The 26472-nt window shown below is 42.3% G+C and overlaps 1 protein-coding gene across 4 annotated transcripts in view; it reads right to left on the reverse strand.

Annotated features, from left to right (window-relative positions):
• The window catches only part of apaf1 (apoptotic peptidase activating factor 1), a 196665-nt gene that overhangs the window by 83163 nt on the left and 87030 nt on the right, over positions 1-26472 (reverse strand). For all 4 annotated transcript variants that reach the window (XM_060842926.1, XM_060842922.1, XM_060842924.1 and 1 more), the window contains 4 exons: positions 26290-26418; positions 22047-22172; positions 18929-19048; positions 10535-10660 (listed from right to left, as the gene is read on the reverse strand). In XM_060842926.1, the coding sequence (XP_060698909.1) occupies positions 10535-10660; positions 18929-19048; positions 22047-22172; positions 26290-26418 (501 nt within the window). The remainder of the gene's footprint in view (positions 1-10534; positions 10661-18928; positions 19049-22046; positions 22173-26289; positions 26419-26472) is intronic.

Raw genomic sequence — 26472 nt, forward strand, 5'->3', positions numbered from 1 at the left:
CTCTGATTAAAAAGCCCCTTTAAACTTACTCCCTTTTACATTCAACCTATGTCCCCTAGGATTGACATTTATACCATGAAAAATTCTGACTATCAATTCTGTCCATGCTTCTCATGATTTTGTAAACCTCCATCAGGTTGCTCCTCAGCCTCTGACGTTCAAATAAGAACAAACCAAGTTTATCCAATTTCTTTAATATCTTCCAAACCAGGCAACATCCTGGTAAACATTTTCGGAATCCTATCCAAAGCCTCCACATCCTTCTGGTAGTGTGACAACCAGAATTGCACACAATATTCCTTAATAAAAGTTCAATACAGTTGCAATAGGACTTGTCAATTTTTAAAATCTATGCATGGACCAAAGCAGCTAAGCTTGCCATATGCCTTCTTGACCACCTTATTCACTCGTATTGCCACTTACAGGGAACTGTAGTCCTGTACACCTAGATCCTTCTGTATGTTCAAACTTCTGAGGGCTCTGCCATTTACTGGATACTTCCCACCTGAGACAGTCCTTCCAAAATGTGCCGTCTCACATTTGTCTGGATTAAATTTCATCTGCCCAAGTCTCCAGCCTACCTATATCCTTCTGTATCCTCTAGCAATCCTTGTTACTACCTGTAGCTCCCCTTTGTGTTGTCTGCAAACATACTAATCAGACCACTTACATTTTCCTCTAAATCATTTATATATATATTATGAATAACAGGGGTTCCTGCACTGATCCCTGGGGAACACCACTGGTCACAGATCTCTAGTCAGAAAACACCCCTCCTCTGCTACCCTTTGTCACCTATGACTCTGCCAGTTCTATATCTATCTTACCAGCTCACTGTAGATCCCATGTTCCTTCACTTTCAGTATCAGCCTGTCATAAAGGATCTTGTCAAAGACCTTGCTAAAGTCTGTGTAGATAATATCCACCACAATGCCCTCAGTAATTACCTTTGTCACTTCTACAATCAATAATTTCTCCCACACAAAGCCATGCTGCCTATTGCTAACAAGTCCATATGTTTCCAAATGTGAATAGATCCTGTTCCTAAGAGTCTTCCCAAATAATTTCCATACCCCGGTGTAAAACTCACCAGTCTGTAATTTCTTGGATTATTCTTGTTGCCCTTCTTAAACAAAGGAACAACAGTCTACAGTCCTCCAGGATCTGGTCTGTGACGAAACAGGATACAAAGATTTTGTACAAGGCCCTAGTAATTTCCTCCTTCACCTCCCTCAGTATTCTGGGATAGATCTCATCAAGTCCTGGGGACATGTTTACTTCAATACTTGTCAAAACACCCAATCTTATATTTTAAATCAACATGCACCAGGATCCCTGGAATGGTAGGTCTAACATATGAGGAACGGCTGAGGATCCTGGGATTGTATTCATTGGAGTTTAGAAGATTATGGGGAGACTTAATAGAGACGTACAAGATAATACATGGCTTGGAAAGGGTGGACGCTAGGAAATTGTTTCCATTAGGCGAGGAGACTAGGACCCGTGGACACAGCCTTCGAATTAGAGGGGGTCAATTCAGAACAGAAATGCGAAGACATTTCTTCAGCCAGAAGGTGTTGGGCCTGTGGAATTCATTGCCGCGGAGTGCAGTGGAGGCCGGGACACTAAATGTCTTCAAGGCAGAGATTGATAGATTCTTGTTGTCTCGAGGAATTAAGGGCTACGGGGAGAACGCTGGTAAGTGGAGTTGAAATGCCCATCAGCCATGAGTGAATGGCGGAGTGGACTCGATGGGCCGAATGGCCTTACTTCCACTCCTATGTCTTATGTTCCTGTCTAGATTCACCAGCACCCATGCCATTCTCCTTTGTGAATACCAAAGCAAAATATTTGTTAAGGGTGTCCTCCAGCTCCAAGCATAAATATCCTCCTTAGTCCTTGAGTGGACCTACCCTTTCCCTAGATGCCTTGTTGGTCCAAATATATATTTATGAAAAGTTTTGGGATTTGCCAATCTTGCTGGCCAAGGACATTTCATGGCCTCCTTTAGCCCTCCTAAGTTTAAGTTCTTTCCTGCTTTATTTATAATTCCTCATGGGTTCTGTCTTCAGTTTCCTAAGCCTTATGTATGCGTCCTTTTACTTTATAGAGACACAAGAACTGCAGTTGCTGAAATCCAAAGTAGATAGGCAGGAGGCTAGAAGAACACAGCAAGCCAGGCAGCATCAGGAGGTGGAGAAGTTGAAGTTTCGGGTGAAACCGTTTTACAGATTTGGGGGTGGGTTTGGAAGAGACTTCAGATAAAGAGGGTGGCAAGGGCAGGGTGGTGGAGTGGGGATAAGGGAAGACAGGTAGAGGGTGTGACTTGGCTGGTCAATGGGAGCAGTGTGGCAGAGGCGGAGGAATTGGGAGAATGGGATGGAGTTGTTTCAGGATACTGGGTTGGAGGAGGTGTAGTCCAGGGAGTCTCTGGGTTTGTAGTAAACGTCCATATGGAAACTCCCTTTCCGACATGATCATCCTCCCGCCTCCTCCACTGCCACAACGAACCACACTGCAAATTGGGGGAACAACTCAACTTCTGCCTAGGCAGCTTACAGGCTGGAGGACACAACACTGAGTTCTCCAATTTCAAATAACCTTCTTTCTCATTCCCCTACACCTTTCCCAGCCCCTCTCCATCCCTTCCACTGCTCCTTGTCACCAACTGAATTCATTCCTCCCATTGACCAACCAAGTCATACCATCTACCTATCTTCACCTATCCCCAACTTCACCACCCTGCCCCCGCCACCCCTATATCTGCAGCTCCCCCACATCCATCCCCAGTCCTGAAAAAGGGTTACACTCAAAATGTCAACTTCTCCACCTCCTGATGCTCCCTGGCTTGCTTGTTCTTCTAGCCTTCTGCCTGTCCTTCTACTTCATGATTAAGCTCACAATTTCTCTGGTCATCTAAGGTTCTCGAATCTTGCCATCTTCAACCTTCACTTTCACAGGAACATATTGATCCTAAACTCGAATCAACTGGCATTTAAAATATTTCCACATGACAGACTTGGATTTACCCTTGAACAATCACGCCCAAAGGAGACATTGCGAATGAATTAAATTGTGCCCCGATTCATCTAAAGGATAACTTCCTTCTCTTTGTCACCTAACTCCTTTAAATAAAAGGCCAACATTATACTGAGCATTTTAATTGATTTTCAAACCTGCTTAATCATTTTAAATGAATTAAATCACCAAGACTGCTTCCACTTTCAGAACATTCCCTATCTCTTCATCATGACTCAACTTATCTGTGCTGAAAGCTTTATCCATACTTTTGTCACCTTGAGATTCAACTTTCCCAGTGCCCTCCTGATCAGTGATCCAGCATCTGCAAACTCAAAACAGAAGGTGGATATTTGGTCCATTGAACCCACTCAGCATTATAATCATGGATGATCCTCTATCTCAATGTCAAACTTCAATACTCTCCCCATAACCTTTGACGCCTTTAACCCATGGAAATGTATCTATTTATTTCTTAAATATTTTCAGTGACTTAGCTTCCAATGCCTTTTGTAATAGAGAATTCCACAGGTTCACCAGCTTAAATGAAGAAATTTCTACTCAGCTGAAATGGCCTACTGGATATCTGGAGGCTGCAACCCCTTGTTCTGCAACCCTGTCAGGGGTAATGTTATTGCTCTGTCCAATCTGTTCAACCTTATAAGAATTTGATACGCTCCAATGAAATCCCTTCTTATCTTTTTAAACTCCAGCAAATACAAGCTCAGTCAACCCAATCTGGCAACACCTTAATTTTTAAATCCTCGCCTAGCTTCATCCGGAAGCAACCCGTAAGCTCATCAACTGTACAATTCTCAAAGAGGGCTGCACAGCTCCAAGTTTGGTCTTATCTCTACCCTTGCCTTTCGCTGATCCGCTACAAGTGGTCATGCTTCGGTTGCCTAGAATTTATATAATTCTCTCTGAACTTCTCTATCTTTCTTTGAGATGCTTCTTAAAACCTTATCTACCTTACTATCCTTGTGTGTTTCAGTGTCAACTTTTGTTTGGTTACACAAATGTGAAATGCCCTGCCAAATGTAACAAGATTTAACATGTAGACTCCTAAGCTCTTTGCTCTTCTATAATTTGTAGCTTCTCACCAATTAGAAAACACTTTTCTTCGGCCAAAATAGGATTCTTCACTTTTATTAATTGCATCTGCCATTGTTTCACTTAAGTTGTGCTTGTATCTTTTCAGATTCTTACTTTGAACTGGACTTACTCCAAACTGTTAATGTCATCTGCAATCTTGAATATCCAACCTAATATCCCTTCAGCATAATTGATAATAACAATATGAATTTGCAGATCCAGAACAGATCACTGGGAATAACACTTGCCACATTCTGCTAATCTAAATATATATTTGTCATTCCCATGCTTGGTCTCCCACTTGCCAAACAATTTCTGACTCGAGTCAAGGCAACCTATAATACCATACACTACCAATAATTTTATGTGGAATCAAATTGGACATCTTATAGTCCATACATGTAGTAGCCATAAATATTCATTTTCCAAATGATTAGTAGCCTCAAAAAATTCCCTTTAGAACATAGAACATAGAAAGATACAGCGCAGTACAGGCCCTTCGGCCCTCGATGTTGCGCCGACCGAATCCTACCTAACCTACACTAGCCCAATAACTTCCAAATGCCTATCCAATGCCCGCTTAAATGACCATAAAGAAGGAGAGTTCACCACTGCTACTGGCAGGGCATTCCATGAACTCACAACCCGCTGTGTAAAGAATCTACCCCTAACATCTGTCCTATACCTACCACCCCTTAATTTAAAGCTGTGTCCCCTAGTAACACCTGACTCCATTAGCGGTAAAAGGTTCTCAGTGTCGACCCTATCTAAACCCCTAATCATCTTATACACCTCTATCAAATCTCCCCTAAACCTTCTCTTCTCCAATGAGAACAGCCCCAAGTGCCTCAGCCTTTCCTCATAAGATTTTCCTACCATTCCAGGCAACATCCTGGTAAACCTCCTCTGCACTCGTTCCAATGCCTCCACATCCTTCCTATAGTATGGCGACCAAAACTGCACACAATACTCCAGATGAGGCCGCACCAGAGTCTTATACAACTGCAACATGACCTCAGGACTCCGGAACTCAATTCCTCTACCAATAAAGCCCAGTACACCATATGCCTTCCTCACAGCACTATTTACCTGGGTGGCAACTTTCAGAGATCTGTGTACATGGACACCAAGATCCCTCTGCTCATCCACACTACCAAGTAGCCTACCATTAGCCCAGTAATCCATCTTCTTGTTACTCCTACCAAAGTGAATGACTTCACACTTAGCTACATTGAATTCCATTTGCCACATTTCTGCCCAGCTCTGCAACTTATCTATATCCCGCTGTAACCTACCACTTCCTTCCTCACTATCCACAACTCCACCGACTTTTGTGTCATCCGCAAACTTGCTTACCCAGCTTTCAAGCCCTTCCTCTAGATCATTTATAAAGATAACAAAAAGCAATGGTCCCAAAACAGATCCTTGTGGTACACCGCTAGTAACTGCACTCCAAGATGAACATAGTCCATCAACTACTACCCTCTGTCTCCTTCCAGCCAGCCAATTCCTAATCTAAACCTCTAACGTATCCTCAATGCCATACCTCCGTAGTTTTAGCATTAGCCTGCCATGGGGAACCTTATCGAACGCCTTACTAAAATCCATATACACAACATCTACTGCTTTACCCTCGTCCACTTCCTTAGTCACCTTCTCAAAGAACTCAATAAGGTTTGTGAGGCACGACCTGCCCTTCACAAAACCATGCTGGCTATCCTTGATCACGTTATTCCTATCCAGATGTTCATAAATCTTATCCCTTACCATTCTCTCTAAGACTTTGCCCACCACTGAAGTCAGACTCACTGGCCTATAGTTACCAGGGCTATCCCTACTCCCTTTCTTGAACAAGGGGACCACATTCGCTATCCTCCAGTCCTCTGGTACTATTCCCGTTGACAATGACGACATAAAAATCCAGGCCAATGGCTCTGCTATCTCCTCCCTAGCTTCCCATAGGATCCTAGGGTAAATGCCATCAGGCCCAGGAGACTTATCTATTTTCATCCTTTCCAATATTCCCAGAACCTCTTCCCTGCATATTTCCAGGCCATCCATTCTAATCATTTGTGACTCCATATTCACATCAGCAACAGTGTCCTGTTCCTGAGTGAATACCGATGAAAAGTATTGATTTAGTGTCTCTCCAATCTCCTGCGCCTCCACACACAACTTCCCACTATTATCCTTGACTGGACCGATACCTACCCTAGTCATCCTTTTATTCCTGACATACCTATAGAAAGCCTTTGGGTTTTCCCTAATCCTACCAGCTAAAGACTTTTCATGTCCCCTTATCGCTTCTCTTAGCTCTCTCTTTAGATCCTTCCTGGCTACCTTATAACTCTCTATCGCCCCAACTGAACCTTTACGCCTCATCTTTACATATGCCGCCTTCTTCCCTTTCACAAGGGATTCCAATTCCTTACTAAACCACGGCTGCCTCACAAGGCCCTTTACACCATGCCTGACTGGTACATACTTATCGAGGACACGTAGTAGCTGCTCCTTGAACAATCCCCACATCTCATTAGTGTTCTTCTCTTGAAGCCTGTTTTTCCAATCCACACATCCTAAGTCATGCCTCACTGCATCATAATTTCCCTGCCCCCAGCTATAACTCTTGCCCTGCGGCGCACACTTATCCCTCTCCATCACTAAAGTAAAAGTCACCGAGTTGTGGTCACTGTCCCCGAAGTGCTCACCTACCTCCAAGTCTAACACCTGGCCTGGTTCATTACCTAGAACCAAATCCAGTATAGCCTCACCTCTTGTTGGCCTGTCTACATATTGTGTCAGGAAACCCTCCTGCACACATTGGACAAACAGCGACCCATCTAATGAACTCGAGCTATAGCTCTCCCAGTCAATATCTGGGAAGTTAAAGTCCCCCATAACAACCACCCTGCTACCTTCACTCTTTTCCTGAATCATCCTCGCAATATTATCCTCTACTTCTCTAGGACTATTAGGAGGCCTGTAGAAAACACCTAACAGAGTGACCTCACCTTTCCTATTTCTAACCTCAGCCCAAACTACCTCAGATGGCAAGTCCTCTTCCATCGTCCATTCCACTGCTGTAATACTATCTTTGACAAGTAATGCCACACCTCCCCCTTTTTTACCCCCATGTCTGATCCTACTAAAACATTTAAACCCTGGAACCTGCAACAGCCATTCTTGTCCCTGTTCTACCCACGTCTCTGTAATGGCCACAACATCGAAGTCCCAGGTACCAACCCACGCTGCAAGTTCACCTACCTTATTTCTTATACTTCTGGCATTGAAGTATACACACTTCAATCCACCCTTCTGTTTACAGGCACCCTCCTTCGAGATCGCTGCATTATTCATAACCTCCCTACACTCAAGGTCCTGTACCGTAAAGCTACAGTCCAGGTTCCCATGCCCCGGCGGAGTTAGTTTAAACCCTCCCAAAGTGCACTAGCAAACCTCCCCCCAAGGATACTGGTGCCCCTCAGGTTCAGGTGTAGACCATCCTTTTTATAGAGGTCCCACCTTCCCCAGAAAGAACCCCAGTTGTCCAGAAACCGGAATCCCTCCCTCCTGCACCATCCCTGTAGCCACGCATTTAACTGCTCTCTCTCCCTATTCCTCGACTCTCTATCACGTGGCACGGGTAACAAACCAGAGACTACAACTCTGTTTGTTCTAACTCTGAGCTTCCAACCTAGCTCCCTGAAAGCCTGTCTGACATCCTCACCCCTCTTCCTACCTATATTGTTGGTGCCAACGTGGACCACGATCTGGGGCTGCTCCCCCTCCCCCTTAAGGACCCGGAAAACACGATCAGCGACATCACGTACCCTTGCACCTGGGAGGCAACATACCAAACGTGAGTCACTGTCGCCCCCACAAAACCGTCTGTCTGTACCCCTCACTATCGAGTCCCCAAGAACTATCGCTCTACCTTTCACCACCCTTCCCTTCTGAGCAACGGGGCCAGGCTCCGTGCCAGAGGCCTGAACCTCGTTGCTTGCCCCTGGTAAATCATCCCCCCCACAAGTATCCAAAACGGTATACTTGTTCTTGAGGGGAATGACCGCAGGGGGTCCCTGCACTGGCTTCCTCCTCCCACTCCCCCTCACTGTCACCCATCTATCTTGAACTTTCGGAGTAACTACTTCCCTAAAGCTCTGATCTATGACCCTCTCTGCCTCCCGAATGATCCGCAGTTCATCCAAATCCAGCTCCAGTTCCCTAACACGGGCTTGGAGGAGCTGGAGATGGGTGCACTTCTTGCAAGTGTACTCAGCAGGGACGCTAATGGCTTCCCTCACCTCATACATGTTGCAAGAGGAACATTGCACTGCCTGCACTGCCATCCCTCTAAAAAGCTAGCCTTCTTTTAAAAGCTAGCTGCTCCTTTAACAAGGTTATGCTGTCTTGGCTCTTTTTTTTCTAGAGTGGTCATAAAAGACACTGACTCAGAAAAGTCTGGGGTTGAAGGGTTTTATAGTCAGCTTGATTATAGCCAACAGATACTGCCTCAGGCAAAAGGCTTTCAAGTTTAAAAATAAATTATAGAATGAAAGGGGAGTGGTCAGTTCTCCAAGCTCAGCTTTTCTCTGGTTTGGTTTGGCTTTTAACAGTGTGAAAAAAAATTCTGGACCCAAAGAAGCAGGTCCAGGCTGGTACTCCCTCTCTTACATCTCTCCTGTAAGACCCTGTGTTTGATGTTACATTTTGTGCGAAGAGGTGTTTAGGAGGATTGTTACAAGTACTTGGAACGGCAGCATTAAATTGGTATGATCTATTGGATTTTCAGATAGGTTAAGTTATTCAGTATTCTGTTCTCTTTTGTTTGTGCTTCATTTTGTAATCTTTGTAAATAGATTCTGTTATGTTTAAAACTAAGTGGAATCTCTCCTGGAATATCTGTGTTATACCTGCTTAAAACCACGAGCAGAAGTTAGGGTCTGGGCTACCTTCTTGAAATGTTTTGAGAGGTCTGGCCTGGTCCGTAACAGTCAGACATGACTTAGTTTTAACAAAGCCACACTGGCTCTACTTGGTTAATGCAAAAGCTCAGGCACTCAACTATGAATGAACATTCTTGGGAGTTTCCCTGCAACTCTAACACAAAAGCAGTAAGCAGCCTTTCAACACATTACCAATTATAGTCAAGTAGAAATGATCATCAAATCTACATCACTCTATCCAATACAAAAGCTGCTTAAATATGAGTGAGGACCGACAGATTGAAACAGAGCACATGACCAACAATGCAAAGGACTGCAATCCACATAACGTTAAATTTAGCTTAGATTCAAGATATAATATGACCAAAAATTGGATTTGACATGAAGGATTTAAATTAAGGTAACTACTATTAGACATATGTTTACTTCCAAATTTGTTGTAAGCTAAATAAATCAATTCACAAGATGCAGTGACAACCCAAATTTGGTATAATTTTAAAAACTTACTAAATATATCCTTGTAAGTTGGTAAGACATTTTTTCAAACTCAGTAAATGAGCTAGATTAAAATTTTTGTGGAAACTCAACATGGAACCTTACAAACATAACTCTGATAAATGTTTTAAAAAAACAGCTTCAGGCAGAAATATTAAGACCACAATATCCTGGAAGATTTGCATCAATTTTAAACAAAGTAAAACTGAATCTGCCACAAACACAAGAGCTAACAAAACATCAGGTGATCAAGCAAGCTATACGATTCTTACTAATTATACAAGACTGCTATTGACTGTTTGGCACTAAACACAAGCAAACAAACTGGACACACAGAATTTGGATATGGGCTTACACACCTGCTTCTTTGATTCACAGCACACCATGGAGGGAGAGGAATGGTAGGTCAATACATTTCCCATTAGAGAAGGACAAAGTCAACCAGGGCTACTTTTTAACACATCCCAGCAGCTGGCAAAACTACAGGAGCAGATTGTCTGCCTCCCCTGTTGACTGGGAAAAGCATGTAGAAGGAGAAGACACAGAGGAAGTAAGAGGTGCGTCAAGAAAACAAAGTAAATGTAAAATACCAAAATGTGCAGCAGTATTCTTAGCAAGAGGAAAAATACATTACCACAAAGTGAAGTTAATAGCTTATTGACATATTATGGGCTTGTAACAATATTGTGAAATGAATTAACAGCATGTTCCTGCAGACAGAAATCTGGAATAGAGGTTGAACGCCTTGTGGAGCTATGAACCCACCTTGAGTGGATACTCAACTTATAACAGGTTCCTATTGTGATGTTGAATGTCACCCAAGCCAATCATTGGCTCAGACTTAATAGCTTCATGCAGGACCATCAAGGTCAGTCAACTTTTATTTGTAAGCAAGAAAACAGACACAATGTTATAAATACATAAGTCAAATTTTCGAACAGACCTGGAAAAGCCTTCAACATCAAATTAAACATTAGTACCTTTAAGATTCCATCTCCACATCCGACTGCAGCTAAATTAGCCTGATGATTAAGGCAGCAACAATGAATACTCGAGTTCTGGACCTCACTCTGACACATTACATCACCAGTTTTCCCGTTTATTAGCTGTTGCAAATATAAATAAAAATTAAAACCGAAATCAGTTTTCCCTCTGAAAAAGCAAAATGAAGATGACGAACAATCCCTAAAAGAGGTAGACTTCAGTGAGGTTATCAAAGTGCCGACTCTTAGCCAGACTTTAGCAATATTAAACAGAGTCCATAGACAGGTGCTTACTGGTCCTATTAAAATCTAGCCAATTAAACTACTGAAATAAAAGATGGTGGTGCAGATCACTTTTTTTGTGAGATAGAAACAGCAGATGGTGATGGTGAAGTAACATGGCTAGAAAGGAAAGGAAATGACAAATCGTTAGGGTAGGAAAACAGTTCATAGTGCATCATATTCTATGTCTAGGTTAATTTACCATACAATATCATATTGTAACTGGTTCCATAAGTCCAAAAATTAAGATATGCATCATGCCCAATTCTCTCACCAATGCCCAATTATAATTCAAAGTTTCTCTTCCGTTAGCCTCAATTTTATATTAAATATATTTGAAGTATGTTCCAAGGAGTGATATGATTAGGAATAGCATGAAGTTTGGGAATGGACTCCCTTTGTTCAGCAGAGTGTGCTGGGAGGAGATGCTTTCATCATTGGGAAGAAGCTAGACTTTCCTTCCAGCAATTATTTGTGTTTTCAGATTTCCTCTACGTTATGCCTTCAATTTTTTTTTTGTCTGTTCCTTGGCTTGTCTCTTACAGTCTTGATTTTTTAAAAGTTTGTTGCATTCATCATCTCTTTATTACCCTTTTTATTGCTGTATATCTGAATGACTTTATATCTCTAATATTTTGCTTCTTTGTTCTTCCTGACAAAGTACATAACTCTAATTTTTCCACATTACATCACATTCGTCAGATTTTTGCCTACTCACTTAACCTGTCTACTGTATATACTCAACTAATAGATTTTTTGACTACTTTTTAAGGTCAAATTTATGGGGTCGACTATTACATGGATACTACTTTTCACAGGCTGAAATTCATGCACGCCAAAAATCATAATGTATCATTAGCAGAAGCCTGAGTACTGCACGAATAAAGAAAAAAATGAATTATGGTAATTCTGAAAACCTGGAGTGGAACACAACAGCCAGCAGACTGGAAGACAGGGAGCGGAACAGAACGACCGGCAGACTGGAAATCTGGAGTGGGGTGTGACTCATAAACGCTGATTTGTTATGTGTGAAGAATTAGGATCAACATTTACATGAGATATATATTGGGGGTGGGGGGAGACTCCAGAGAAGGTTTACAAGAATGATCCCTGGGGTGAAAGGCTCATCATATGAGGAGCACTCTGGATCTGTTCTCAATAGAGCATAGAAAGAAGAGGGAGGGATCTGATTGAAACTTACAGAATACGGAGAGGCCTGGATAAAGTAGATTTGGAAAAGATGTTTCCACAGAGACAAAGAAAGAAATTGAGACTGTTTTTGCTGTTTGAATTCATGGATGTCTGAACATTGGAATGCGTCTCAGAAAATTAACAAACAGTGAAATTCACAATTGATCTTAGAGGAACTGTTGGGTGAAGTTCACAGCACAGAAGCAGATATGTGTATTGTTGCTTTAAGTGTGACCTACGGAAAGTCTGCAGTAGTGAGGAAAGTGGGTTCTTTCTTGATTATATATTTTTGGAGATATGTCTCTTGATTAAACTTAAAATATAAGCGTTAACTATTAATTTAACCTGGGGCAGTGTTTGTAGAGGAATAAGACGGTGCTATTTTCTGGGTCTGTAGATTGTGAAGAAGCACAAATAGTGCTTTTAGTATAGTGGAATGTGCTTCTTGTCAGATGTGGGAGTTTAAAGAGAGTTTAAGGATTACAGCGGATTATATCTGCAATAAATGCTGTTGGTTGTGAATCTTATCAGATTGAATGGATTGGTTGGAGAGACAGTTAGAAGCAATGAGGAATTTGCAACAACAACAGTCTGTGATGAATGGCAGTTATAGGAATGGGGGAAAGTCTCAGACACAGTCACATAGATGGGTTAACTCCAGGAAAGGTAAGAGAGGTAGGCAGCTAATGCAGGAGTCTGTTGTGGCTATACCCATTTCAAACAACTATGCTGTTTTGGAAACTGTGGGGTGGGGGGGTGGGGGGGGGGGGGGAGGGATGGATTCTCAGGGGAACGCAGCATAAACAGCCAAGTTTCTGGTATTGAGACTGGCTCTAATGCAACGAGGGGTATGTCGGGTTCCAAAAGATCAATTATGTTAGGGGATTCTCTAGTCTGAAGTATAGACAGATTTTTCTGTGGCCAGCAGAGAAAAATCAGAATGGTGTGTTGCTTCCCTGGTGCCAGGATCAAGGAGGTCTCAAAGAGGGTGCAGAATGTTCTCACGGGCCAGCAAGAGGTCATTGTCCACATTGGAACCTATGACATAGGAAGGAATAAGTTTGAGAGTCTGAAGGGAGATTACAGAGAGTTAGGCAGGAATTTAAAAAGGACGTCCTCGAGCATAGTAATATCTGGGATACTGCTGGTCTTACGAGCTAGTGAGGGCAGGATTAGGAGGATAGAGCAGATGAATGCATGGCTGAGGAGCTGGTGTATGGAAGAAGGATTCACATTTTTGGATCATTGGAATCTCTTTTGGGGTAGAAGTGACCTGTACAAGAAGGACGGATTGCACCTAAATTGGAAGGGGACTAATATACTGGTAGGGAAGCTTGCTGGAGCTGCTCGGAAGGATTTAAACTAATATGGTGGGGGGAGGGGGGAAACCCAGGGAAATAGTGAGGAAAGAGGTCAATCTGAGACTGATACAGTTGAGAACAGAAGTGAGTCAAACAGTCAGGGCAGGCAGGGACTAGGTTGGACTAATAAATTAAACTGCATTTATTTCAATGCAAGGAGGCCTAACAGGGAAGGCAGATGAACTGAGGGTACAGTTAGGAACATGGGACTGGGATATCATAACAATTACAGAAACATGGCACAGCAATGGGCAGGACTAGCAGCTTAATGTTCCAGGATACAAACGCTACAGGAAGGATAGAAAGGGAGGCAAGAGATGAGGGGGAGTGGCGTTTTTGATAAGCGATAGCATTACAGTTGTGCTGAGGGAGGATATCCTGGTAATACATCCAGGGAATTTATTTGGATGGAACTGAGAAATAAGAAAGGGCTGATCACCTGATTGGTATTGTGTTACAGACCTCCTAATAGTCTGAGGGAAATTGAGAGACAAATTTGTAAGGAGATCTCAGCTACCTGTAAGAATAATAGGGTGATTACGGAAGGGGATTTTAACTTTCCAAACAAAGACTGGGACTGCCATAGTGTTAAAGGTTTAGATGGAGAGGAATTTGTAAAGTGTGTACAAGAAAATTTTCTGATTCAGTATGTGGATATGCCTACTAGAGAAGGTGCAAAACTTGACCTAATCTTGGGAAATAAGGCAGGGCAGGTGACTGAGGTGGGAGTGGGAGAGCATTTTGGGACCAGCGACCATAATTCTATTAGATTTAAAATAGTGATGGAAAAGGATAGTCCAGATCTAAAACTTGAAGTTCTAAATTGGAGAAAGGCCAATTTTGACGATATTACGCAAGAACTTTCGAAAGCTGACTGGGGGGCAGATGTTCGCAGGTAAAGGGACGGCTGGAAAATGGGAAGCCTTCCGAAATGAGACACCAAGAATTCAGAGAAAGTATATTCCTGTCAGGGTGAAAGGGAAGGCTGATAGGTGTAGGGAATGCTGGATGACTAAAGAAATTGAGGGTTTGGTTAAGAAAAAGAAGGTAGCATTTGTAAGGTATAGACGAGATAGATCGAGTGAATCCTTAGAAGAGTATAAAGGCAGTAAGTGTATACTTAAGAGGGAAATCAGAAGAGAAAAAAGGGGACATGAGATAGCATTGACAAATAGAATTAAAGAGAATCCAAAGAGTTTTTACAAATACATTAAGGACAAAAGTGTAACTAGGGAGAGAATAGGGCCCCTCAAAGATCAGCAAGGCGGCCTTTGTGTGGAGCCGCAGAAAATGGGGGAGATTCTAAACAAGTATTTTGCATCAGTATTTACTGTGGAAAAGGATATGGAAGATATAGACTGTAGGGAAATAGTTGGTGATACCTTAACAAAATGCCCAAATTACAGAGGAGGAAGTGCTGGATGTCTTGAAATGCATAAAAGTAGATACATCCCCAGGACCTGATCAGGTATATCCTAGAACTCTGTGGGTAGCTGAAGAAGTGATTGCTGTGCCTCTTGCTGAGATATTTATATAATCGACAGTCACAGGTGAGGTGCCGGAAGATTGGAGGTTGGCTAACATGGTGCCACTGTTTAAGAAGTGTGGTAAGGACAAGGCAGGGAACTATAGATCAGTGAGCCTGACCTCAGTGGTGAGCAAATTGTTGGAGAGAATCCTGAGGGACAGGATGCACATGTATTTGGAAAGGCAAGGACTGATTAGGGATAGTCAACATGGCTTTGTGCGTGAGAAATCATGTCTCACAAACTTGATTGAGTTTTTTGATGAAGTAGCAAAGAGGATTGATGAGGGCAGAGTGGTAGCTGTGATCTATATGGACTTCAGTAAGGCGTTCGACAAGGTTCCCCATGGGAGACTGATTAGCTAGGTAAGGTCTCATGGAGTACAGGGAGAACTCGCCATTTGGATACAGAACTGGCTCAAAAGTAGAAGACAGAGGGTGGTGGTGGAGGGTTATTTTTCAGACTGGAGGCCTGTGACCAGCGGAGTGCCACAAGGATTGGTGCTGGGTCCACTACTTTTCATCATTTATATAAATGATTTTGATGTGAGCATAAGAGGTATGGTTAGTAAGTTTGGAGATAATGCCAAAATGTGAGGTGTAGTGGACAGCGAAGCAGGTTACTTCAGATTACAACAGGATCTGGACCAGATGGGCCAATGGGCTGAGAAGTGGCAGATGGAGTTTAATTCAGATAAATGTGAGGTGCTGCATTTATGGAATACAGGGAGAACTAGCCATTTGGATACAGAACTGGCTAAAAGGTAGAAGACAGAGGGTGGTGGTGGAAGGTAGTTTTTCAGACTCGAGGCTTGTGACCAGTGGAGTGCCAAAAGAATCAGTGCTGGATCCTCTTTTTGTCATTTACATAAATGATTTGGATGCGAGCATAAGAGGTATAGTTAGTAAGTTTGCAAATGACAGCAAAAAAGAGATGCATTGGACAGATAGTGTTATCTCAGATTACAACAGGATCTTGACCAGATGGGCCAATGGGCCGAGAAGTGGCAGATGGAGTTTAATTCAGATAAATGCGAGGTGCTGCAGTTTGGGAAACCAAATCTTAGTAGGACTTATACATTTAATGGTAAGGTCCTAGGGAGTGTTGCTGAACAAAGAGACCTCGGAGTGCAGGTTCATAGCTCCTTGAATGTGAAGTCACAGGTAGACAGGTGTTTGGAATGCTTACCTTTATTGGTTAGAGTATTGAGTACAGCGGTTGGGAGGTCATGTTGCAGCTGTACTGGACATTGGTTAGGCAACCGTTGGAATACTGTGTGCAATTCTAGTCTCTTCCTATCGGAAAGATGTTGTGAAACTTGAAAGGGTTCAGAAAAGATTTACAAGGATGATGCCAGGGTTGGAGGATTTGAGCGACAGGGAGAGGCTGAACAGGCTGGGGCTGTTTTCCCTGGAGCATCGGAGGCTGAGGGGTGAGCTTATCGAGGTTTACAAAATTATGAGGGGCATAGATAGGGTAAATAGACAAAGTCTTACCCTTGGTGTAGGGAGTCCAGAACTAGAGGGCATAGGTGTAGGGTGAGAGCAGAAAAATATAAAAGAGGCCTAAGGGGCAACTTTTTCACATAGAGGGTGGTACGTGAATGGAATGAGCTACCAGAGGAAGCTGGTACAATAGCAACATTTAAGAGGCATTTGAATGGATATATGAATAGGAGGGGTTTGGAGGGATAGGGGCCGGGTGCTGGCAGGTGGGACTAGATTGAGTTCGGATATCTGGTCGGCATTGACGGGTTGGACCGAAGGGTCTGTTTCCATGCTGTACATCTCTATGACTCTATTAGTAAGAAAGACTAGAATCCAAGTTCACAGACTCAGTTAAGGGGTGACCCTTTAGAATAGGTGCAATTTCTTCTGTCAGCGGCACGGTGGCATGGTGGTTAGCACTGCTGCTTCACAGCGCCAGAGACCTGGGTTCAATTCCCGCCTCAGGCGACTGACTGTGTGGAGTTTGCACGTTCTCCCCGTGTCTGCATGGGTTTCCTCCGGGTGCTCCGGTTTCCTCCCACAGTCCAAAGATGTGTGGGTCAGGTGAATTGGCCATGCTAAATTGCCCGTAGTGTTAGGTAAGGGGTAAATGTAGGGGAATGGGTGGGTTGTGCTTCGGCGGGTCAGTGGAGACTTGTTGGGCCGAAGGGCCTGTTTCTACACTGAAAGAAATCTAATCTAATCTAAAGAAGGTGGTGAATCTGTGAAACTCATTGCTAGAGAAGGTTGTGGAGGCCAAGTCACTGAATGTATTTAAGCCAGAAGTAGATAGATTCTTGATTAGTAAGGAGACCAAGGTTTACAGGAAAAATGCAAGAGAATGGAGTTGAGAAATACATCAGCTATGATTGAATGGCAGAACAGATGCGTTGGGGTGAATAGCCCAAGTCTGCTCATATACCTTGTGGCCTGATGGACCCAGCAACACAGGTGGAATAGCAATATAATTCCAAGCCAAGATGGTGTGTGTTTGCAGAAGATCTTGCAGGAGGTGGAGAGCATGGAGTGTTATTGCAGTACACGTTGTAGATGGCACATATCGCTACCTCTGTGAGCTGGTGTGGAGGGAGTTAATGTTTAAGTAGTTGATGTGGCGCCAATCAAGGAAGTCGCGCTGCCCTGAATAATGACAAGCTTGTTGAATGTTGTTGGAGTGGCATGCATGCAGGTTAATGGATAGTATTCTACCACAATCTCTGACTTTTGCCTTATCGACAGTATACAAGCATAGGTAAGACAGGAGGTGAATTACGCTTTGTAGAATTCCTAGCCTCTCACCTCCTCTTGTAGCCACAGGATTCATAGCACTGATCCAGTTCGGTTTCTGGCCGATGATAACCCTAAAATGCTGATAGCGCAGATCTCACCAATGATAATACCATTGAGTACAAAAGGAGATGATTTGATTGCCTTTATTGGAAATGGTCATTGTCTAGTACTTGTATTGCATGAAGTGCTGTCTGTCTGTCTGTCTGTCACTTGTCATCTCAACTTGTCTAGGTCTTGCTACATATGGACAAGGACTGCTTCAGTTTCTGAGAATTTACAAATGGCACTGATCACGCAGTGAACATCCTCAATTATTGAAATTCTGAGAGGGGAAAGGTCATCTTTGAAGCAGCTGAAGGGGGTTGGGCCTAGGACAGCACCATGAGGAATTCTGCAGAGACGTACACAGACTGAGATGATTGGTCTAAAACAATCACAATCATCTTCCATTGCGATAGGATTGACGCCAACTGGTGGAGAGCTTTCCCTGATTCTCACAGATGTTAACTTAGCCAGTGATCCTTTATTTTCACTAAAGGGGAATACTTCCTTGATGTCAAGGGGAGTCATCCTCACCACACGAGTTCGGTTCTTCTGTCCACATTTGTGTCAACATAGTAAAGAGCAGATGGTCCTGGCAGAACACCAACTGGTTTCAGTGAGCAGGATATTTTGCAGAAATGCTGCTAACAAGATTGACTTTGCTCTTGATCAAAAGTAGTTTGAGAGGACGGAACTACCTTGAACAAATTTAGCCTGCTGTTTACGGATAGGCCATACCTGGGCAATTTTCCACATTGCCAGCTGACAGTCAGTGTTGTAGCCGTATTGAAACAGCTTGACTGAATGCATGAGTTCTGGAACACCAGTCTTCAGTACCACTGCCATGATATTATCAGGGTGAATCGAACTGGCTTAAGATTGGCATCAGTTGGTACTGGATACCTCAGGAGGAGGGTGCACTCAGCACTTGTAACTGAAGATGCTTGCAAATGTTTCGGCTTGACGTGCTTGACTCACAGTCAGTAAGGAAGCAGATATTTACGAAGCCAATTCTCCAGAACGTTGTTGTACTGATGACAATGAAACTACTGTTCCCCTGAAACCAATAAGGTAGCTTTGTTTTAGGGCCAGTGGCAAGCATTCTCACATGCTCGTGACCTCGAAAGACAAATTAGTGTTTTGTTCTGAGAAGACATGGTTAAATGAGAAATGGCAAGAACTATCAAGTCTAGTAAAAAGAAGGTTGCTTACCTGTAAACATTTTTTCTTATCAGATACTAAAACAAAGACTTCATCCTCGTGGAAGACCGCATCCATATCTCGAAACAAGGACACAGCAGAGGCACTATGCACTTTATTGGTATTCCACAGCTGTCAAACAAAATGAAATGAAAAATATCAAAGCAAGGTCCTCCTTATATAGTTTACAGCTATAACCTCCATTCCAAATACTGGAAAATTGCTAAAACAAAATGACATTAGGTTTCATGAAAAAGTGTCAAAGATATTAAAGTAATATTGCAAGGTTCAGCACTACCTTTTCTGGCATATAATTTCTATGAAATTCGTCAAAAAGTCAGAAGAAAGGAAAAGAAAACAACTTTGCAACTTTTGTGACTACGCAAGAGATAATGTACCACAATGAAACAGATAGAAAGGCTTCTGTTATTAGGTGGAAATTACTAATGTGTAACAGACTGAAAGTGAAGCATCTGCATCAGAGTACAAGTGACAGATGTTATATGAAAACAAATCACCATCAGTCTGGCAGGTTAGTGAAGAGTCTACCATTAATCAGCAACCAGTGTAGAACTGAGCATGGAAAGGGACTGAAGACAGATATGGGTGTACTGTAACATACCTCATTCACTTACAAAGATACAAGGCAGTTTATATGCTAAAGTTTATTTTCTTACAAGAGATTCCTTCGATCACCTGCCAACTAGGTAAGACTTGAAATGTTAATAGAACACAATAAATAACTCAGATATAACAATAACTTTTGTGGATAGGCATTTATATTTAGTTCAGGCAGGTCTAGCTTTTATAACAAGTCATTCCCCAGATAAGTTCCAGACTCTGTTTAATATTTTCGGCCTCGAAGAAATGAAGGTATAAATTAGGTTTCCTCATGGCATAAAAGTATTTGAGAACAGCAGCATTTATCCTTGTTACAAAACAATTGCACTGCATCCATTTCAAAAAGGGAAGGAGCACAATAGTTTTAGAACTCCTCCAACAAGTTTCCTGTCATTATGTTGCATTGTTGTGGTTAAAATGAGGAAACATGAGGACATCGAGCTCTTGTGCAACTGAACAAATAAAAATTTAAAAATCACACAACACCAGGTTATAGTCCAACAGGTTTAATTGGAAGCACACTAGCTTTCGGAGCGACGCTCCTTCATCAGGTGATAGACTACGACCTGATGAAGGAGCGTCGCTCCGAAAGCAAGTGTGCTTCCAATTAAACCTGTTGGACTATAACCTGGTGTTGTGTGATTTTTAAACTTTGTACACCCCAGTCCAACACCGGCATCTCCAAATCATGAACAAATAAAAGTTATTCCCAACATCGGCAAGAGCTCTCCTCTAGCACGTTGCTTGCTACCATCATATGACTACTTTCCAAAACTAAATACAATTTAAGATCAAACCAGTTGTTAGTTTTCTATAACATTTGCAATGGAAAATAAATTTATATCCATCTCACTATTGTAATCATCCTTTTGAAACTGAGCACAATTTTCAAATAATGTATTTGTAGCCATGGAAGGGTTTAAATGTAAAGTTAAGAACCTTATATTTGAAGAAATGTGAGGCTATAAGCCTATGTCAGTCAGCTAAGTCAGGGACAGTTGGCAAGCAAGGCCTGATGCTGCACGTGATAGGGCGCCAATTTCAGACAAACCGAGGTTTGTGCAACGTGGAAGACATATGGCCTGCAGTTTATTGGAATTGTTCAATATGAAGAGAACAAAGCTATTCAGCCTATCCTACTGCCCCAGGAGCTGTACTGGCAGGGAGCCCTATGGGGATTCATTCTGCTAGGCAACTGTCTCAGGGGCAGGCTGGAAAATCAAGAGTATGATGGAGTACACCCCACTTGATGGATGGGTACAGCTCCAACGACACTCAAATAGCTTGACACCAGGACAAAGCAGCCCACTTGATTGGCACCACATTTTCAAGGATTCACTCCATCCACCATCGATTCTCAGTAGCAGCAGTGTGTACTATCCATAAAATGCACTACAGAACTTCAATGATCCTTAGACAGCATTTTCCAAACCCATGGTCACTTCCATCTGGAAGGACAAGGGCAGCAAATATATGGGAACACCAGCAAGTTCCCCTCCAAGCTATTACCATCCTGACTTGGAAATATATCCTTCACTGTCACTGGGTCAAATTCCTGAACTTTCCTCTGTAAGGGCGTTGTGGGTCATTCTACAGCACTATCTGCAACGGTTCAAGAAAGCAGCTCACCACCACCTTCTCAGGGGTAACTAGGGACAGGCAATAACTGCTGCCAGCCAGGAATGGCCATGTTCCATGAGTGAATAACAAAAAAGTTCTATAGGAACTTATGACAGGATATCTAGAATGCCATTTACAGTTTTAGTCTCCTCTTCCAGAATGAATTTCATTGCATTGGTGACAGCTCAGAGACAGTTCACTTGACTGAGTTGTGGGACAAAAGGTTCATCGTATAAAAATAGTTGGATGGTTGTTTTTGTACACTGGAGTTTAGAAGAATGAGAGGTCATCTTACTGAAACATGTAAGATCCTGAAGGGACTTTACAGGGTGTATGCTGAAAAGATGTTACTCCTTGTAGGAGAGATTAAAGCAAAGCAACACAACTTATAAGAAAGAAGTTTCCCATTTAAGATGGAGATGGAAGGTCTAAGGAACTCTTCTCCAGCAAGGCAGAAGATAGATTTTTTGGCTAACCAGGAAGTCAGAAGATATTAGGGGTAGGCAGGAAAGTAAAATTGAGGCCACAATCAAATTAGCCATGCTATTACAGGTAAACAGAGTACACTCAAAGGGTTGAAATGTCTACTCCTGTACTTAATTTGGACGTTTGATATTTATAAATGGTGAAATGCTTATTAATCTAACAGCCTGGAGACAGTGCTGATATATAAAATTGCACCAGATAGGTAGCAAAGTGGTTGATAGAATGGAGAGAAGGTAGCATTTGGCACTTCTAAAACTCTGGAACCATTTAAATGGATCACTTCCAGTACTGTACAATGAATGCTTGCATAAGTAGCAATACCATTCGCAGCAACTCTGCAAACATACTTGCTTATCACAGCACCCATTCCTTTACTGAATTAAATAAGAAAAATGTTACATACTCTCACAGTTTGGTCATCTGAAGACGAAAGCAAAGTTGAGCCATCTGATGAAAATTGGACACAATGAACCCAGCTCAAATGTCCACTGCAGTCAGCTACTCTCTTACGCAAATCCAAGTCCCATAGCTAGAGAAAATTGAACAGAAATACAGCTGAATGCTGCTTCATCATTTCCAAGTCACTAATAGATGAAAGAGCAAATTATTGACTGTGATTTTGTGTTAACTTTGACACATAGAATCCCTACAGAGAAGAAGCAGGCTATTCGGCCTATCGAGTCCACACCGACCATCAGAACAGCATCCCACCCAGACTCACCCCCTCTACCTTATCCCTATAACTCTGCATTTCCCATGGCTAATTGACCTAACTGACGCATCCCTGGACACTATTGGCAATTTAGCATGGCCAATCCACCTAACCTGTACATCTTTGGTGCATGGGAGGAAACTGGTGGAAACCCACACAGACACAGGAGAACATGCAAACTCTACACAGTCGCTTGAGGGTGGAATTGAACCTGAGTCCCTGGTGCTGTGAGGCAGCAGTGCTAACCACTGAGCCACCATGCCACTCTAAATTCTTCTCTCTAAATTATTAGGAAACGTTTCTGATTATAAAGGTGGGCTTCAAAGTGCTATTTTGCATATTTAGTGCTATAAATGTCATTTAACATGTTGCAATTAATCTAAAAGCAAAGTTAATTTAGCACACTGCTGGGAACCAGAAGTAAAGCATTATTAGGGCATTAATACAAAAGTAAAACACAATGGAACTTGGAATTTTGAAACAGAAACAGAAAATGATGAGCCACAGCAAGAATGAATGTGGACAGAAAAACATAATTAATGTTTCAGGTGTTATGATGAAAGGTCACCAATCTGAAAGATGATCTATTTCTCAATCCACAAATACTGTGAGAAATGTTAGTTTTTTCCAGGACTTCCTGATTTATCCCAAATTATGAGGTATTATTTTTAAATTCAGCAGGATCTCTGCACTTTCAGTCTTGCCAGGTCTTCTCCAAACTACCCCGCATCTCCCTGTATATATCAAAGCTTGTGAATTGTGAAATGTCATTAATATTACATACTTGGACTTAAAGACATCATTTTGACAGTTCTAGTAATTAGTAGTTTGAATAAGGAGTCAAAGTACAAGGTAACATAAAAGTTAATTCAGGGAATTTAGGTTATGAGGAAACATTAAGGAAATTGAACATGTTCAAATATCAGGGGATGCAAGTTTAAAAATAAAATGACTGAATTAGAAATTAGAAGCATTGGACAGAACATTCTAACTCACAGAGTTATACAGTATAGAGATGTACAGCACGGAAACAGACCTTTCGGTCCAATCCGTCCATGCTGACCAGATATCCCAACCCAATCTAGTCCCACCTGCCAGCACCCGGCCCATATCCCTCCAAACCCTTCCTATTCATATACCCATCCAAATGTCTCTTAAATGTTGCAATTGTACCAGCCTCCACCTCTTCCTCTGGCAGCTCATTCCATACACGTACCACCCTCTGCGTGAAAACGTTGCCCCTTAGGTCTCTTTTATTTCTTTCCCTTCACACCCTAAATCTATGCCCTCTAGTTCTGGACTCCCCTAACCAAGGGAAAAGACTTTGTCTGTTTATCCTATCCATGCCACTCATAATTTTGTAAACCTCTATAAGGTCACCCCTCAGCCTCCGATGCTCCAGGGAAAACAGCCCTACCCTCTCCCTATAGCTCAAATCCTCCAACCCTAGCAACATCCTTGTAAATCTTTTCTGAACCCTTTCAAGTTTCACAACATCTTTCTGATAGGAAGAAGACCAGAATTGCATGCAATATTCCAACAGTGGCCTAACCAATGTCCTGTACAGCTGCAACATGACCTCCCAACTCCTGTACTCAATACCCTAACCAATACAGGAAAGCATACCTACACTCCAAGGTCTCTTTGTTCAGCAACACTCCCTAGGACTTTACTATTAAGTGTTTAAGTCCTGCTAAAATGCAGCACCCCACACTTATCTAAGTAAACTCCATCTGCCACTTCTCTGCCCATTCACCCATCTGATCAAGATTCTGTTGTAATCTGAGGTAACACTCTTCGCTGTCCACTACACCTCCAATTTTGGTGTCATCTGCAAACTTACTAACTGTACCTCTTATGCTCACATCAAAATCATTTATGTAAATGACAAAAAGTAGAGGGCTCAGCACCGATCGTTGTGGCACTCTACTGGTCACAGGCCTCCAGTCTGAAACACAGCCCTCCACCATCATCTATCTTTGTCTTCTATCTTTGAGCCAGTTCTGTATCCAAATGGCTAGTTCTCTCTGTATTCCGAGAGATCTAACCTTGCTCACCAGTGTCCCATGGGAACCTTATTGAACGATTTACTGAAGTCCATACAGATCACATCTACCACTCTGCCCTCATCAATCCTCTTTGTTACTTCCTCAAAAAACTTAATCAAGTTTGTGAGACATGATTTCCCACGCACAAAGCGATGTTGACTATCCCTAATCAAATTTGCCTTTCCAAATACATCCTGTCCCTCAGGATTCCCTCCAACAACTTGCCCACCACTGAGGTCAAGCTCACTGGTCTAATAGTTCCCTGGCTTGGCCTTACCACCTTTCTTGATCAGCGGCACCACGTTAGCCAACCTCCAGTCTTCCGGCATCTCACCTGTGACTATCGATGATACAAATATCTCAGCAAGGGGCCCAGCAATCACTTCTCTACCTTCCCAGAGAGTTCTCGGGTACACCTAACCAGGTCCTGGGGATTTATCCACCTTTTCCTGTTTCAAGACACCCAGCACTTCCTCCTCTGTAATCTGGACATTTTGCAAGATGTCACCATCTATTTCCCAACAGTCTTTATCTTCCATGTCCTTTTCCATAGTAAATACTGATGCAAAATACTTATTTAATATCTCTCCCATTTTCTGCGGCTCCACACAAAGGCCGCCTTGCTGATCTTTGAGGGGCCCTATTCTCTCCCTAGTTACCCTTTTGTCCTTAATGTATTTGTAAACACTCTTTGGATTCTCCTTAATTCTATTTGCCAAAGCTATCTCATGTACCCTTTTTGCACTCCTGATTTCCCTCTTAAGTATACTCTTACTGCCTTTATACTCTTCTAAGGATTCACTCGCTCTATCCTGTCTATACCTGACATATGCTTCCTTTTTTTTCTGAACAAAAGCCTCAATTTCTTTAGTCATCCAGTGTTCCCTATACCTACCAGTCTTTCCTTTCACCCTATACTTTCTCTGAATTCTTGCTATCTCATTTCTGAAGGCTTCCCATTTTCTAGCCGTCCCTTTACCTGCGAACATCTGCCCCCAATCAGCTTTCGAAAGTTCATGCCTAATACTGTCAAAATTGACCTTTCTCCAATTTAGAACTTCAACTTTTAGATCTGGTCTACCCTTTTCCATACTATTTTAAATCTAATAGAATTATGGTCGCTGGTCCCAAAGTGCTCCCCCACTCACATCTCAGTCACCTGCCCTGCCTTATTTCCCAAGAGTGGGTCAAGTTTTGCACCTTCTTTAGTAGGTACATCCACATACCGAATCAGAAAATTTTCTTGTACACACTTAATAAATTCCTCTCCACCTAAACCCTTAACACGATGTTAGTCCTAGTCTATGTTTGGAAAGTTAAAATCCCCTACCATAGTCACCCTAATATTGTAAGAGATCTCCTTACAAGTTTGTTTCTCAATTTCCCTCTGAATATTAGGGGGTCTATAATACACTCAAAAGGTAATAAGTGTGAACGTTTCCAGCCAAAACTGCTGAAGCAGACCATGTGAGTACCTGATGTCTCCCCTTCTTGAGAAATTCATAGACAATGTGCTCAGGGTGCTTACAGAAGATGAATGGGTGAGGATGATTCTTAGAAAAAGCAACTGGTGTGCCCAATGGCTTTTCTTATTTTCAGTTCCGAGACAGTCATGGAATTATTCTCGAGTGAATCCCTGATTTTATTACGGGGTGCCTAAGACTTTAGCTTTATCCTCAGGAAACCCTTCTTTAAACCACACCATTGCTCAATGTATGTGTCTATCCTTAGAGATGGCCTTAAATCCTGAACCAATTTTCAGTTACTTCACAAAAACCTTCCACAAACATTTCCTTTTTTTAGATTAAGGTCGTTGGAGTGGTCCTTCACATTAAGACAATATTTAAAAAGCAGATTCCACAGAACAACTGGTTCCACCCTCTTACCTCGACAGAGTTGTGTGACAAGGCCACTGCCAGTAATGGACTGGTAAGAGAAACATCACAAGACTGGATCGTGTAAGAGCTACTTGTTATTAGTTCAGTTATAATGTCACCAGTCAATACATCGAAAACCTGAAAGATAAAACAACCGAGCAGGTTGGGAAACAGCAGTTTTTTTTGATGTTG

This window comes from Hemiscyllium ocellatum, chromosome 23 (assembly GCF_020745735.1).
Source record: "Hemiscyllium ocellatum isolate sHemOce1 chromosome 23, sHemOce1.pat.X.cur, whole genome shotgun sequence".
Classification (NCBI taxonomy): domain Eukaryota; kingdom Metazoa; phylum Chordata; class Chondrichthyes; order Orectolobiformes; family Hemiscylliidae; genus Hemiscyllium; species Hemiscyllium ocellatum.